Source organism: Canis lupus, chromosome 33 (genome assembly GCF_011100685.1).
Source record: "Canis lupus familiaris isolate Mischka breed German Shepherd chromosome 33, alternate assembly UU_Cfam_GSD_1.0, whole genome shotgun sequence".
NCBI classification, from domain to species: domain Eukaryota; kingdom Metazoa; phylum Chordata; class Mammalia; order Carnivora; family Canidae; genus Canis; species Canis lupus.
The window spans coordinates 11,472,122-11,487,762 of NC_049254.1; the positions used below are offsets into that span (position 1 = coordinate 11,472,122).

General features: G+C 43.2%; 1 protein-coding gene and 1 long non-coding RNA gene across 5 annotated transcripts in view; both read left to right on the plus strand.

Annotated features, from left to right (window-relative positions):
- The first annotated feature begins 1,809 nt into the window (after nucleotides 1–1,809).
- On the plus strand, nucleotides 1,810–12,615 carry LOC111093782. Of its 4 annotated transcripts, none has more exons than XR_005383228.1 (6): nucleotides 1,817–1,921; nucleotides 7,992–8,042; nucleotides 8,519–8,630; nucleotides 10,795–10,835; nucleotides 11,504–11,583; nucleotides 12,369–12,615. It is a non-coding gene; the product is annotated as an uncharacterized LOC111093782 (long non-coding RNA). The 4 variants fall into 4 exon arrangements; XR_005383229.1 differs by having other exon boundaries at nucleotides 1,841–1,921; nucleotides 7,942–8,042; XR_005383230.1 differs by lacking the exon at nucleotides 7,992–8,042 and having other exon boundaries at nucleotides 1,810–1,921.
- Nucleotides 12,616–14,198: 1,583 nt separating this feature from the next.
- The window catches only part of ALCAM (activated leukocyte cell adhesion molecule), a 211,661-nt gene continuing 210,218 nt past the window's right edge, over nucleotides 14,199–15,641 (plus strand). Inside the window, exon 1 of the mRNA NM_001313804.1 lies at nucleotides 14,199–14,966. Coding sequence (NP_001300733.1) covers nucleotides 14,894–14,966 — 73 coding nt within the window. The 5' untranslated portion in view covers nucleotides 14,199–14,893. The remainder of the gene's footprint in view (nucleotides 14,967–15,641) is intronic.

Sequence of the window (15,641 nt, forward strand, 5' to 3'; positions counted from 1 at the left end):
CTCCTACCTCCCTATCTTAACACATCAAAAACATGAATCTTGTATAATATTCATCAGCCCTTAATGGTATGGCAGATACACGGGTAGGAGCCCTTACATGCATTTTCCTCTTTTAATTATTATGAGGACTTTTATGATGGAGCATTTCATTTTAATAGGTGAGAAAACTTGAGATTAAAAGAAGCTGAGTGGCTTCCTCAAGCTCATATATATAGTGTGTGCTGGTGCAGGGGTTTTGTAAACCAGACAGTCTGACTCCAGACTTGTGGTACAATCCACTTCTAAGGAGTCACTGTTTCAGTGGAGGAGCCAGACTTACAAACAGATAAATATAATTCAAAGAGGTGAGTGCTAGCATTGTAGGAATACAGAAGCAGCATGACTAACACCGCCCAGGTGGCTCCGGGAAGGCTTAAAAGCCAACTTGACTTGTGAGGTGGGTCTTGAAACAGGAGTAGGAGTATCCCAGGAAAACAAGGGACGGGATGGTTGGTGCACTTTGGGCTGAAGAAACTATACCAGCAATGTCTCAAGTTGAGAAAGGCTGCCACGGTTATGTTTAGGAAACAGTTCAATCTGATTACATGAAGGGTTCCTGAGATAGTGTTGTGATATGAAACTAAGATCGTCCAATAGGAAACTAGGGGCAAGAATGTCAAGGACTAGAGATTTTGCTGGGAAGTTTGGCTTTCATCTTGTAGGTAAAATGACTCCAGCGGAGATTTTAAAGAAAGGGAGTGACATAATCAAATTTGTCTTTCTATTGGACTGTTTTGTCTTAGGATGGCCAGGGGAAGTCTGGGAAGAGGAAAGTAGAGCCAGATGCCAGGGATACCGGTTGGGAACTTGCTGTACAGATGATGGGGGCCTGAGCTAGGAGCTGTGAGACTGGAAAGGAGGGATTTTGTTCACCGAAGAAGATTGGCGTTAGTGTGCTACCTGTTTTCTTAGAACAAGGGACTTCAGGCACAAATAATTTTGTTCAAAATAAAAAGACCTCTTAAAAGAGCCCCAAACCAGTCCTTTTGCTTTTACAGGCATAGTTAAAGTCTGTGAAACTTAGGAAGATTAAACCACACAATCGACTAGTGGAAGAATGATCATAGCTGCCTTTTATTTAGAGACTATGGTCCACATACTTAGCATCTCTTAAAACATTTGACCCTCCTAATTTTTGAAAATAAGTACAAAGCAACTCCTAAGTCCATTTAACAGATGAGGAAGCTGAGGTCAGTAACCTGGTAAAGGCTGCACAGATAATTAGAGACAAGGGGGATTCAAAACTAGCGTCATCTGATCCCAGAGTTCCCACAGTTTTTATATGTTGTGTACTAAGATTGAAATGGAGACATCCTTACTCCTAAACTAGTGCTCTCTTCGCTAGGTGTTCCTGCCTTTCTCTGCTGCAATGTGCAAAGAAATACCCGGGCACACATTCCGCATATCCAAATGCCGATGCTGTCAATATGCTCTAAAGTAGCATTTACTGGGGATTCCCTATCACATACACTAAGCAAGATACTACGATGATCCTTTTTTTAACATTGTGGCTATTACAGTGAAAGAAAGGGCAAATCCGAGTGATGTCAACATGCAACCAGAATCATTCCTGATCAACGTTTTGAATGGTACATCAAGGGCAATGATTTAACAGCCAGCTCTCAAACACAAAAACCAAACAGCTCAAAAAAAAACAAAAACAAAAAAACAGCTCTGATTCGTAGTGTGGCCAATTCCAGTTTCCAGGGGGTACAAGTCCTCTACAATAGTAGATTTCAAGCTGCCATTGTGACATCACTGAAGTCATCATTGGGAAGTCAGTCATGCACACAATGGCTCTGGAGAGCCTCCAGCATACAACTGCACCTTGGAGTGCAGCAGACGTGGGCTGTGTGTGAGAAAGAAGTAGAAGAGATCTGGGGTAATCCTTGGAGAAAGAAGGGGTAGTGAAGGCTGGGATGAGGATTAGGTTAGTTATATTCAAAGAAAGTAGACAGACTGAGCTCATTTGTAGTTAGATCAACTTGAAAGTGTGATTTAGAATTGGCTGGGGGCAGCTCTGGCTTAAAGTTTACTATCCCTGAGGGGTGGAAATTTGCTAGTAAAGAGAGATCCAAGCTCCCTGGACTTTTCTTAAATTTTCAGAAGACATTTGTCTAAAAGGCTGATACAAACCAAAAACAGATTCAAAAGACTGGAAATCAGGGTTACATGAATCAAAAAGATTGGCCAATGTGGATTTTTGGCTAGTTATCTCTATTTCTCTTTCTTTATGGCAAGATAAATTGATGGAAAATGAGCTTTAGTGAATATACACACTATAAAGGTGAATAAACTTACTAAGTGCTCACTTTCAAAAGAGGTCCTGAGGGGCTCCTGACGGGCTCAGTCAGTGGATTTCGTGACTCTTGATCTTGAGGTTGTAAGTTCCAGACCCATACTGGGTGTAGAGATTACTTAAAAATTAAAAAAAAAAAAAAAAATCTTGAGGGATGCCTGCGTGGCTCAGTGGTTGAGCCTCCTCTGCCTTTGGCTCAGGGAGTGATCCCGGGGTCCGGGTTTGAGTCCCATGTCAGGCTTCCTGCATGGAGCCTGTTTCTCCCTCTGTCTGTGTCTCTGCCTCTTTCTCTCTCTGTCTCTCATGAATAAATAAATAAAATCTTAAAAAAAAAATTGAAAAAAAGGAAGAAAAGAGAGAAAGAAGACAAAAGAGGTCCTGAAGAAATACCCATTTGTTCTGTGAGACAGTCTGAATGTACCTTTTAATAACCCTGTATCCAGGAGAAATCAATATATTTACAAGTACTTCAGAATATTTGTCTTGTCACTCTGAGCATAAAGCAATATCAATGCTTCTCTTATTCCCACATAATCAGTGCACAGGATAGTAAGGAGAAAAAACATTAACAAGTATCTGCAAATGACACCTGTTTTCCTTCCGTGGCAACAAGCTAGCCCTTTACAAGGAGAAAGGATGAAAACAAAATTAGTTTCCTGATGATGATGATATTTCTATCCCCTCCCCATCCCCCAATGACCAAAAACCCTTGTTATACATAATCTCAGCAGAAAACATAGTCATCCTAAGAACCGATAAAAAAGAATATAAAGAGGGCACCTGGGTGGCTCAGTGGTTGAGCGTCTGCCTTTGGCTCAAGTCATGATCCCGGAGGTCCTGGAATCGATACCCACATGAGGCTCCCCACAGGGAGCCTGCTTCTCCCTCTGCCTATGTCTCTGTCTCTCTGTCTCTTTCTCTGTGCCTCTCGTGAATAAATAAATAAAGTCTAAAAAAAAAAAAAGAATATAAAGGAAATGAAATGGAGGTCTACTGTTTTGTTTGCTGTTTGGAGAATGGCCCCCCACTCCTGTGATTCTGAGTACTGTCACTCATGATACCCACCTGCCCTGGCTGCAGGCGTGGACATTTGCCTCAGGTCTGAGCAGTCATGGTCCTGGATCTTTTAATTCACAGTAAATTACTCAAGAGATTAGTAAAGCCAATCAAACTTTTTTTCATAAGTGGGCAGATACCTCTCCCTTTAGGATTCAGTCTCTGTGCATATAGGCCTAAGGCCTGAAAATAATCATCTTCTTAGTATGTAGACTGCAAAAGAGGAAATTGAGAAAATAGTCAAAGACAAGCAAGGCATGTGAAGCTAAGGTATGGAAAAAGGACAAAGAGCCTTGACAATCTTGTTCAAGGCCTTGATCCTGCTATGCCTAAACATCTACATTTGGAATTCCCAGTCATTAAAACAACCATACGAATACCTTCTGGTTGCTTTTCTTTTTCTTTCTTTCTTTCTTTCTTCTTTCTTTCTTTCTTTCTTTCTTTTCTTTCTTCTTTCTTTTCTTTCCTCTTTCTTTCTTTCTTTCTTCTTTCTTTCTTTCTTTCTTGTTAAACTCCTTGAACTAAAGTTTTTGTCACTTTTAGTTGAAACTAACCTATTACAAAAACCTTAGTAAAAAGAATTCCCTAACATTATGACACAACTCTTGCTGGCTGACTGAGATTATGAAAATAATGTCTCCTTAACAAAAAAAAAAAAAAAAAATTTGGAGGCAGAGGAGCGAGGATGGGAAATATCAAGAGCTAAATTTCTTTTTTGGCCTGTATTCTAAGATATGTTAATTTATTTTATTTGGTTTCTCTCATCTGTGACTCATCTCTCTTTGGGCATCTCTTTCTTTTATTGGCATATAGACCACAATACAGTCATTTCTTTATTCATAAATTATCATGGCTTTATTATCTGCCTCAAGATGCTGAGCCTCCACAGAACAGGCAAAAGACAAGGTATTAAGTTGGGATGGAAAAGAGGAGAGAGAGATGCTGCTGATCGTTTTAGAACTGGAAGAACAACTCGGCATCAAGTCTTTTCTTTTAACTTTCATGGCAGATATTTAAGCAGATGGTGAAGAATCACCTCAAGATAGAGTCATCTGGAATTTTTCTTAGTTTTTCTGAGAAGATCCCAGAAGTTGAAGACTGTAGGAGGGACAAAGTGGGAATAGAAGATGATTCAGTTGCTGGCCTGGGGAAAAGACCTGAGTAACTAAGGGTCTCAGGCCCAGTGGTGCAAGACCCCATCTACTTAAGCTTCTCAAGTCCCCGTTGACGGGGTTTTGCCTTTAAAGGTTGAATGTAGTGCCTATTGAGTCCTGAAGTCAAAATTTGTCTAAGCCCCGAAAAAAATCTAAGGAATAACTCTGGACCTTGCCATCTTTTGAAATGTCCTTGAGTCTAGGAAAAATAATTGAGAGTTATATTCTTTGGGAATTTTCTTATAACTTGATATGTTAACCACCTCTGGACAAAATACTTCACTCTATAACCTGGATGTCATTCTCTATAAAAAGGCAAATCACTTTCCTTAAGAGATGTATCAATTAACCAGTTTTAACAGAATTACAAAACTGGAAGCAATAGCCTAAAATTATTTAATTTACCAGTTAGAATACATCACAGATACCGGTAATTTCAATGAAAGCATGTACATGTTACAAATCTTTTCATGCGTTGTCTTATATAGCTTTTACAATATGCATTGCATTTTCTCACAGGGATTTCACCTTGAGGTACAATTATTAAGTGAATTTCTTGCCCTTACAAAGAAAAGTAAACATATTAAACACCTCCATGCAAAGTTAAAATGCTAGACACTAAATTAAATATTTGTCCTATAGCACTGCTAACCTCATAGGTTATGAATCATCTGTGTTTGTGGAATACATTGCTTTATATTATAATTTTGCCAAATCCACCCTGTAAAGAACAAAGTATAAAGAACATTGAGGCTTAAAATCTTGAACACTGAACCGCCTCTGTAGACTTTTCAATATTGGTACTGCATCCCTAATCATGCCTTAGTGAAATGTTATACAGAACATTATTCAGAATGTTTGTTCTGAAAAGAGTTTGGGTAAATGCACTATATTAGAAATTGATTAATGTTATCTGATATGCATCCAAATTTTTCTATTACCCTGAGAATTTGACTTAAAAGTTATAGGGTGTCTTGTATATTTACTGTAACTGAAAGTGGTCTATTTGCATTTGAGCAAAAGTGGTAGCCAAAGCTGTGTTAATTTTCGTGAAGTCTTGTGACTTCTGGGACTGTGTTACCTTGTCTGTCAGATGATGTAGTTGGATTGGCTCAGTGGTTTTTTTAAAAAAAATTTTTCTTTCTAAAATATATTTATTATTGGAATATAGTTAACATACAATGTTATATTAGTTTTAGGTAAACAAGTTGGTGATTTGACAATGCCATGTATTACTCGATGCTCACCACCAGTATAGTCACCACCTGTCATCATATAATGTAGTTACAATATTATTGACTATATACCTATGTTGTACTTTTAATCTCCATGACTTACTTATTTTTTAACAGGAAGTTTGTACTCCTTAATCCTCTTTACCTATTTTGTCCATCCTCCCATTCCCTGCCCCTCTGGCAACCACTAGTTTATTCTTTGTATATATAAGCCTATTTCTATTTGCTTGTTTGTTCATTTTTTTAATTCCATATATAAATGAGATCATACAGTATTTGTCTTTCTCTGTCTTATTTCACTAAGCCTAATATCCTGAAGATCCATCTTCATTGGGTAGCCCAGGTGGCTCAGTGGTTTAGTGCCACCTTTGGCCCAGGGTGTGATCCTGGAGACCTGGGATTGAGTCCTGCGTCGGGCTCCCTGCATGGGGCCTTCTTCTCCCTCTGCCTGTGTCTCTGCCTCTCTCCCTCTCTGTGTCTCTCATGAATAAATAAACAAAATATCAAAAAAGAAAAAAAAATCCATCTTCATTGTCACAAATTGAAAGATTTCATTTCTTTCTATGACTAATATCCCATTGTGTATATACCCCATCTTCTTCTCCATTCATCTATGGATGAACATTGGATTGCTTCCATATCTTAACTATTATAAATAATGCTGCAATAAACATAAGGGTACATATATCTTTTCAAATTAAGGTTTTTGTTTTCTTTGGGTAAATATCTAGAAGTGAAATTACTGGATCATATGGTATTTCTATTTTTAATTTTATGAGAAACCTCCATACCATTTTCCATAGTGACCGCACCAATTACCAATTTATCTTTCCACCAACAGTGAGCAAGTGTTCCTTTTTCTCCACACCCTTGCCAACACTTATTATTTCTTGTCTTATTTTAAAAAGATTTCATTTACTTATTTTTATTTTAGAGAGAGAGAAAGAGAGCGTGAGTGGGGGGAGGGGCAGAAGAAGAGAGAAAGGCTCTCAAGCAGACTTCACACTGAATGTGGAGACTGACACAGTCCTCGATCTCATGACCCTGAGATCATGATCTGACCTGAAACCAAGAGTCAGATGCCCAATCAAATGAACCACCCAGGCACCCCTCTTGTGTTTTTGATTCTAGCCATTCTGATAGCTGTGAGGTGATATCTCATTGTTATTTTAATTTGCATTTTAGTGATGTTGAACATTTTTTTTTTCCTGTGCATGTTGGTCATCTGAATAAACATTTGAAAAAATGTCTATTTGGATCTTCTGCCTATTTTTTTAATCAGCTTTTTGGTGTTGAGTTGCATAAGTTCTTTATATGTTTTGTATATTAACCCCTTATCTTCTCCCTTTCAACTGGGTGCTTTTTTTGTTTGGGTTTTCTAACTTGTGAAAAGCCATAAAATTTAAGGAGGCAGTAAAACATCAGGCTGCTTATCAAACTTTAGCTAAAGAAGCCCCACCTGTATCAGTTTACTGTTACTTTGATTGTTACTACCTTGCACAATCATTTATTGTTCATCCATGTATTCAGGAATTCATTAAGTCATTAATCAAATAGTATTGCGGGCCTACTATGCGTCTGTCTATTCTACGCATATAACAGAAAATAAAAGACATAATTTCTATTCTTGTTGAGCTTTCAGTCAAGCAAAGAGAGGCAGATATTCAATATTCAGTGTTTAAGATATATAAGTTAAATATATATTATGTTGTATGGTGATAGAGTCTATGCAGAAAAAATGAAGCAGAAAGGGAGATAAAGTATTGAGGCTAGGGGTTGAAATTTTATTTTATTTATTTATTTATTTTTACTTCTTTATTTTTCTTAAGAGAGGGAGTGGAGGAGGATAGAAGGAGAGAGGGAGAATCTTAAGAATCTCCATGCTGGGCATGGAGCCCCACGTGGGACTTGATATCACAACCTTGAGATCATGACCTGAGCCCAAATTAAGAGTCAGACGCTTAACTGACTGAGCCACTTAGGTTTCCCTGGGAGTTGAAATTTTAAATAGTTAATCATTAAAAGGGTCAATAGAAGGTAACATTTGAGGATATACCCTGAAAGAGGTGATGGAGTAAGCCCCACTAATAACTGTGGAAAAAAAGTTCCAAGGATTAGAAATAGCAAATGCAAAGTCTCCGACGTGGGAATATTGTAGGTATATTTAGGAGTTGTGAGGAGACCACCATGGTTTGAATGATTCAACAGGGGAGAAGTAGGAATTTGGACTTCAGAATAAGCCTACATTAGAAGAAAAAGGTTTGTATTTAAATAAAGATTCATCTAAATTACCTGTGAGGCTCTGAAAAGCATTAAAATTTTAAGGCTCTTTCTTATATTGCATAATCAATGAGCCTTTATTCAGTGTTATTAAGCCTTTCCCCCCTAATTATTATCACTCCTTCGGGATTATATGTTTATCTAAGCATTTCTTCTTCATACTTTCCTGTAAAGTCAACCGTCTTACTTATTTTAAGGGGAAATGGTATGGATAAACTGAAAGTTGTATTTAATTAATTTGGCTTTCTGAAAGCCCATTAAATCCATGGTGATTTGTTTGCTTTAAAAAATCAAATGTTCATTGTTTTCTTATTTCTATAGTCATTATATTTCCACCTCAAATTCCTGAATGAGCTTTTCATAGATTGCAATGGCTAGTAGGTATATGGCAAAGCAAGTAGAGATAACTAGATAACTTCATGAGAATTAATCAAGTTAATTTTTTTTCCTTTAAGGTATCAAGTATCTGAATAACCACACTCTGAGACTCATTTTACTTACTGAAAACTTAAAGAGCGGTTTATGTCAGTTGAAAGTTGACAATATGCAGAGAACTCTGAAGAGAAGGTGAAAATAAACCAGTACACTTTTTGAGTAAACTGTTTGCACCTACTGAAATCACTAATGAATTATGAGAGTTTGATACACTCAGAGTTTTTGACATTCATTTTAGTTATTGTTAAGTTCCATGGCTAAATAGTTTAGCTAGACTCTTTTGCCCATTCCTCATGCCTAAGACAGGAAGGAAAATGACTAAGTGGATTTCTATGTTGAAATAGCTGTGCATTTCTTTTTGTACCCACACACTAAGCAATCTACAGTTTGAAGTAAGAACATAGTGTTTAGCATAGGCTTTGGAAGTTTTTGCCTTCCTGAGCTCCAGGGATAAATCTTTATTAGCTAATGTTATTGAGGACACGAGTTGCAAAATTTTATTAACACGATGACTGATAATACTGTTTAACAATTGAAATTAAACAATACAATTCAAGAGAACACTTCTTAGTAGGACAGATACCCATCTGCCCTCCAATCCATATCTAGAGTGATTCTAGGAATTACTGACGTTAAAAAATCTTAGGGTCCAGAAATATATCAGAGTTTTATCTTTTTTTTTTCCAGAGTTTTATCTTATATCTACATAATCTCTATGACTCTTTAAAATATTCGTATCTTCCTAGACTTAATATAAATCCAATTTAGCCCTCTGTTTCAATCTTTGACATCAGTGCATTAACCCAGATCCTTGCCCATCTCCTGCCTGGTCACTTAGAAATTTTACTAGTCAGGCTTCTATTCTCAGCATGCCTTCCCTCCTCCCCATTTCAGCCTTCTTTTTAAACAAAAAGGCATGGCCCTTCTTGTTTTATTCTCATTAATGTCAAATAGTTTTTATCACTCTCTTCCTCCGGTAGATTAAGTTTCTTCACTTTATATTTCAAAGTTTTCACTATGGTGACTAAGACTTGACTCATTTCCCCTTGCCTTTCCTAAACTTTAGTCTGCCTAGTTGTGATATTATGATTTATAATAAGAAATATGTATTTGGTCTTGGACCCATTCCAGGTACAAAGCTCATAAAACTCTTGGAATTTTTTAAGTGATAAGAGCAAGGTGTCTTTTGTTATGTTAATGAGTTACTTTGGGAAAGCCCTGGGGCAATCTAAAGATAGGGGTTGGTTGCTAGGAGAATCAACTGTGTGATTAGAGGGTTGGAACTTTCAGTCCCATCCCTCCTGGGAGGGGTAAGGGTGCAGAGACTGAGTTAAATCACCAGCGGCCAATGATTTAATCAGTCGTGCCTATGTAGAGAAGCCTTTACAAAATCCGGAAGAACCAGGTTCAGAGAGCTTCCAGGTCGTTGAATATGTGGAGATGTGGGGAGAGTTGTGTGCTCAGAGAGCATGAAAGCTCTGCTCTCCTCACACACCTAGCCTCATCAATCTCTCCCATCTGTCTGATGCTATCTCCAGGTAGATAATGTCAGAATTGAGCTGAATTGTAGGACAATCAGCTAGTGTCTGAGAATTGATTGGTGGTGTGGGGAAAAGACAACACATTGGAATTGATACCAGAATCATACTAGTCTTGAAACCCCTTTCATCTCCTTATATCATTATCTTTTATAAATTTGTTTCAAGGTTTATGTTCTATAGAAAAAACAACTCTTTATCATCACTTACCATTCAAACAAATATTTTTAGAGTGCTCAATGTATTTGCAAAGTATTAGCTAGAAATGTGTAAATCCCACTGGGGAGGTAGGGGGAAGAAAGTGAATTAGATTTATTGCATGCCCTTGAACTGCATACAAATTTTGTTCAAAAACTAGGATGGCACAGGGAGCACTGTGATATAAGGTGGTAGGGAAAAATGTCATCAGTCTCCAAAGCCATCTTGGTGATATTTCATTTCCAGTGGGAAATTGTTTACATTAGAACAACAACACAAATCATCTCAACTTTTCAAATGTTCACCCGCCTGACCTGACTATGTTGTCACATTCTGTTGTTTAATGTTTTAAAACAGGGCAAAAGGTCCTAGTCTGAGCTTTAGAGGTCTTCAGTTCTCATCTTAATAGATTCTAAGTAGGAAATTAGCCTACTGTGCTTTGAACATACTGTCCTGATAGATGATTTCTTTTTTATTGAAAATGCAAAACTCTTTTCATGTTCTTGGTAGCATGAAATATATTTTCTCTGGCTGAACATTGTTCATTTTATCTCTTCCAGTAAGAAGTACCCAGTATGATGCTCTGATGCATGGATAACTGGTAAATATTATTGGAATACTATGTATTCTTAGTTTAACAAAAGCAGTTGTGATCCAGATGCAGCTGGAAAAGTTCTTCCTCTAAAGAACAAGATAAGGTAGATAAAATCCCCTATTCCCTAGATTTCAAAGGACAAACATTCTCTTCACTACATTATTTTGTGGGGCTTATATTCTCAAATTTCTTAACTCTGAGTTTTTGCTTACAGTAAATTACGTCAGTCTAAAAATGGCCTTGACATCTCATATGCACTGTGCTGGCTCATACAGATAGGATGCACTGCTTGATTAGTTAATTTCCCCAAGGAAAATGTGTTTGAGGGTAGGAGACTTTATTAAAGTTTTCAGATGATGAACAAATTTATATCTAATTCAAGCCTTCCAAACAAAAAGTCATAAATTTATTGTTAGACATCTCTGATAAGCAAAGTGGATAATGATGAGCAAACTGGATAGGGATGAAGCTCTAAAATCAAATATGTTTTCTCTGGCTGAACATTATTCATCTGACCTCTTGTAGTAAGAAGTAGCCATTATGATGCTCTGATGCATGACTAAACTGGCTGGTAAATACCATTGGAATCATCTAGAATCAAAGTACCTGGGGTAGAAAAGAGGCTTTATCATTATTCTGAATCATTACGTGACCTTCTTATTTCTGGGCTTCAGGCTTCATGAATAAGATGAAGACGCTGACGGCACCTACCTCATTGGATTTTTTTGAGGGGAGAATTATTTCATTAGTTTGTGTAAGTTGCTTAGAATAACCTCACATACAGTAAGTGGTCAGTAGCAGTTACTATTTAATTAAAGTATATTTAAAGGCTTTCAACCATTTCCAAACCCAAATGACTTGGTCCTTGTCCCTTCCTCTCTCTCAGCATCTTCCCGTCACTCCCCTGTTAAACTCCTATGTTTATTTTTTATTATTTTATAATTCCTACCTTAATTTTTATTATGTTGTTTAATATAGAGTAGTATGACCATCACTTTCTTGGCCTTAGCTAAATATAGCTAATAGCCTTTGGAGTTACTGTTGCAAGTGGCTTATCAAGGCATTTTCCTAAACTATGACATATTCTTCTATGAGACTCTACAAATATGTATTATACATACACACGTGTGTGTATATATACATTGGTTTCAGAATTCCACACATGTGTATGTGTGCAAAATATCCTTAATTTATAGAATATATTTTGATCCAATCTAGCCGTAACCTTTGAAGGTGGTACTTTACTATGTCATCAAACTTTAATTATGAGACTGACTTTTGCTCAAGGTCAGTCGCTGAGTAAGGGCAGAGCAGGAGATTTTTAACTAGACTCTGACTACTCTCCAAAGCCAGACCTCTTTCTATTATACCTACCGGTTATTTGTGTGATCTCACTTAATCCTCACCAGTCTCAAGAGGGTGGCACTACTGTTACCACTTTTTATAAGTAAAGACACTAAGGCTTTAAGAGGTTAAGTGAGTTGACCAAGACCACGTAGCTAGTAAATGTCAGAGCCTAAGTCCCTCTGTCTTTTGCAGATTTACTTTTCAACTCCCATCTCAAAACAAAAGGGGCCAGATAGACACAGGAGGGGATCCAGGTTGAATCCACAGTCAGGATGATTTGTTGTAGTAGAAGCTACTTAAAGTTGCTGTTAAAAGAAGAACAATTTCCCAAAGGAATTCTAGGAGATCCCTTCGGAATGTTAGCAATTCAAACCCAGCTTATGAAACACTGAATTAAAAGGCATCTGTCTCCTAGCATTAGCCTTCCTGTTGGTTCACAAGATGCAAATAAAATGTTAATGTTAAATCCAAGCAGGGAAAACTACTTATTTGGAAAGGAAAGATCTGTAAGAGCTCTCCTCTAGAACCAGTTACCATAAAGAGAACCGGCGGGGGGTGGGGGAGAGATGGGGGGGGGGAGACAAGACAGGCAAGCTTTTGACAAAAATCACAACTGAAGATGGAGCTTAGTAGTTCCCAGCATAAAAAGATAAAAGAATCCAGAGAGCACTGAGTGTGCGCGCGCGCGTGCACGTGTATGCTTGTTTTAATGAGCTTCCCCTGCCTGCAGCCCCCCTCGCCCCCCTCTAGCTGGTGACCCGAAGCCTTCTGATGAAAGCGCGGTGTGTGACGATTACTAGCTGACACTCTCGGCTGCAGACTAGCCTCACACGGAGCTGAGCCCGTGACGCTCGGAGGGCTGTTTACTGCCCTGGCGAAGTGGTTCAGGGGCCACGATTTTGTTCTGCTTCGGGGATGAGAGCCGTGATCCCGCATCCCTGGTTGGGAGCCACGTAAGGGCTCCGACAGCTCGGCCCTGGGGTGCTGGAGGACAGCACTCCTCCGTGGGCTCCGCTCTGGAGAAGACCCAGCCTCCCGATGCTCCCCCCCACCCCACACCCCCCGCCCCGGGAGATGGTCCAATCTTTAGAAATTGCCAGACAAGCCCGTCCACCTGCTGGGATGCCTGGCTTTCTGGACCGAGCCAGGAGGAGCTTGGCTTTTAACCTTAGAGTAACTTGAGAGGGTTTTCTGTTTGCAACTTAAAATCGCCGCTTGATTCAAAATACAAGACACACGCTCTGGCAAGTAGACGCTGGGAAAATCCGGGTGACGAAGTACGGTCTAGAGATTCCTCATGTAATTTCCCCTGGGAAAGAGTACGTATTTTCTGTTTGGTACTGGGCAGTCGACTCAGGGCACCTGCCTCCAAGAGAAGGGGTGTTGGAGGGGCGGGGGGATCAGCTCGGCATCTGGACTGCCCGGTTCCAGAGACCTCGCAGGAGGCCAGTGGCCACCCCTCGCCTCCCCCTCGCCGCCTCCTCCGCCTCCTCCGCCTCCCCCCTCCGCTCCAAGGCGCGCCCCCCCACCCGCGCCCCCCACCGTCTCTGCCCCACTACTCTTCATTGAAGGTCGAGTCTGCAACATCACCGCCGAAAAATCCCCCGCGGAGCGAGCCACCGGAATAGGCGTCTGGGGCAGGCGTGTTTGGTGGCCGGGCGAGGCTGGGCGCGCTCCAAGGAATGCGGGTCCGCTCGGGAGGACCTAGGTAAAGCCGCTGGAAAGGGGCGGTCCCCGCGGCTCCGGCCTCTGCTCCCTATTGGCCAGCGCGGTCCCGGGGGCGGGGCCGGCGGAAAGCCCCGCCTACGGAGGGACCTCCCCGCCCCCCCGGCGCGCGCGGCTCCAACCTCCGCTCCCTATTGGCCAGCGCCGTCCCGGGGGCAGGCGGTCCCCGCGGCCCTCCCCGCCCCCCCGGCGCGCGCGGCTCCGGCCTCCGCCCCCTATTGGCCAGCGCGGTCCCGGGGGCGGGGCCTGCGGGGAGCCCCTCCTACTTCGGGACCCGGGAGCCGGCGGGCGCCTCCCCCGCGGACTTGCAGCGCGGGACTCCGTGTGCGACTCGGTCCTGCAGCGCCTCTAGGCTGCGGGTCGGCGCTCCAACCACCTGCTCGGCGCTGCGTCCTGGGAAGCGGGGAGGAGAGAGGAGCGAGGAGGGAGGGGGCCGGGGGAGGAGAAAGGCGGCTTACACACGCCTTCCAGTCCTCCACTCAGAGCAGCCCGAGGACCGCCGCCGCCGCCGCCGCCGCCGCCGCCACGGCTCTGCCACCTGAGGAGACCGCCTGGACCCGCCGCGCGGCTGCCACCCCGGCCACTGCGCCCGGCGCCGGGCTGCCTGGACACGCCGCCGCGACCAGCACTGTTGCTACTAGTATTATTCCAAGAGAAGGAGAATAACCGACCAGCCTAAAAGAGCCACGTCCACCTTTCCGAAAATACTCCGGTGTCTCCGGGGAAGAGCGGGCGCTCGGCGCCGGCAGGAGCAGCCCGGGGCCCCGGGCAGGTGCCGCAGGGGAGGGAGCAAGAGTTGGGGCGCTGCGTGGTGCGAAGTTGCCTGCGGCGGAGCCCCGAGGTCCTGCGGCCCCAGCCCGGGGGCGGCGTGCCTGGGAGGAGCCGCTGCCCCTGCGTCCGGACCTGCGAGCCCGCGGGCAGCCAGGGGCCGGGGACGACGCCCCCTCCTGCGGCGCGGACTCCGTCGGTGGCCCCCGGGGAGGCGCGGGAATATGGCCTCGCAGGCGGGCCCCTCCTGCCGTCTAGTCTTCTGCCTCTTGATCTCCGCCGCCGTCCTCCGGCCAGGTGAGCAGCGGCCTCCGAGCAGCCCCAGCGGACGTGGGCCGGGGGTCCCTGCCGGGCTCCCGCTCGTCCGGGGCGGCGCGGCCGGGGAGGGGGGACGGCGGGGCGCGCGCAGGGCTGGCCCCCCGCGCCGGTCCCGTCACCTGCGCCGCTCACCGGGGCCCGGCGGGTCGGCTCGAGTTTGGGCGGGGACTGGGGGCCGTGCCGACGTCTCCGGGAACTTCGGGCGCTGCGGGGGCTGCGGTCCCGGGGGGCCTCGGGCGGGCCCCGGCGGGTCCCCCCCCCGCCCCCGGCTCCCGCCCCGGCGGCCAGCCCCTGCCCTCTGACCATTCCTCCAGGCTCCCGATTTCCAAGTACACGTCACTGCGCTCGGGGCAGTTTCCCTTTCGCTTAGCTCCGAGGATAGCCGCCTGCACTTTTTGGTACCAAGCCCCCGGGTCACCCCCTCCCCCGCCCCGGAGGGAGGTGAAGGAGGGAGGGGTAGAGGAGAAAGGGAGGACTTTGATCGCTCCCTTAAAAAGCCCCTGCGGCTGCACTCTTGGCTTGGACGCCCCCTCCCCCACTGTCTGGGTGGGTGGTGGGTGGGGGTCGGGGTGGTGGGTGCGATCAGCAGCAGCCGGGGTTGTGAGACCTTAGTGAGCCGTTTGTGCATTTTTTAGGACCTGGGATTCAGTCTTC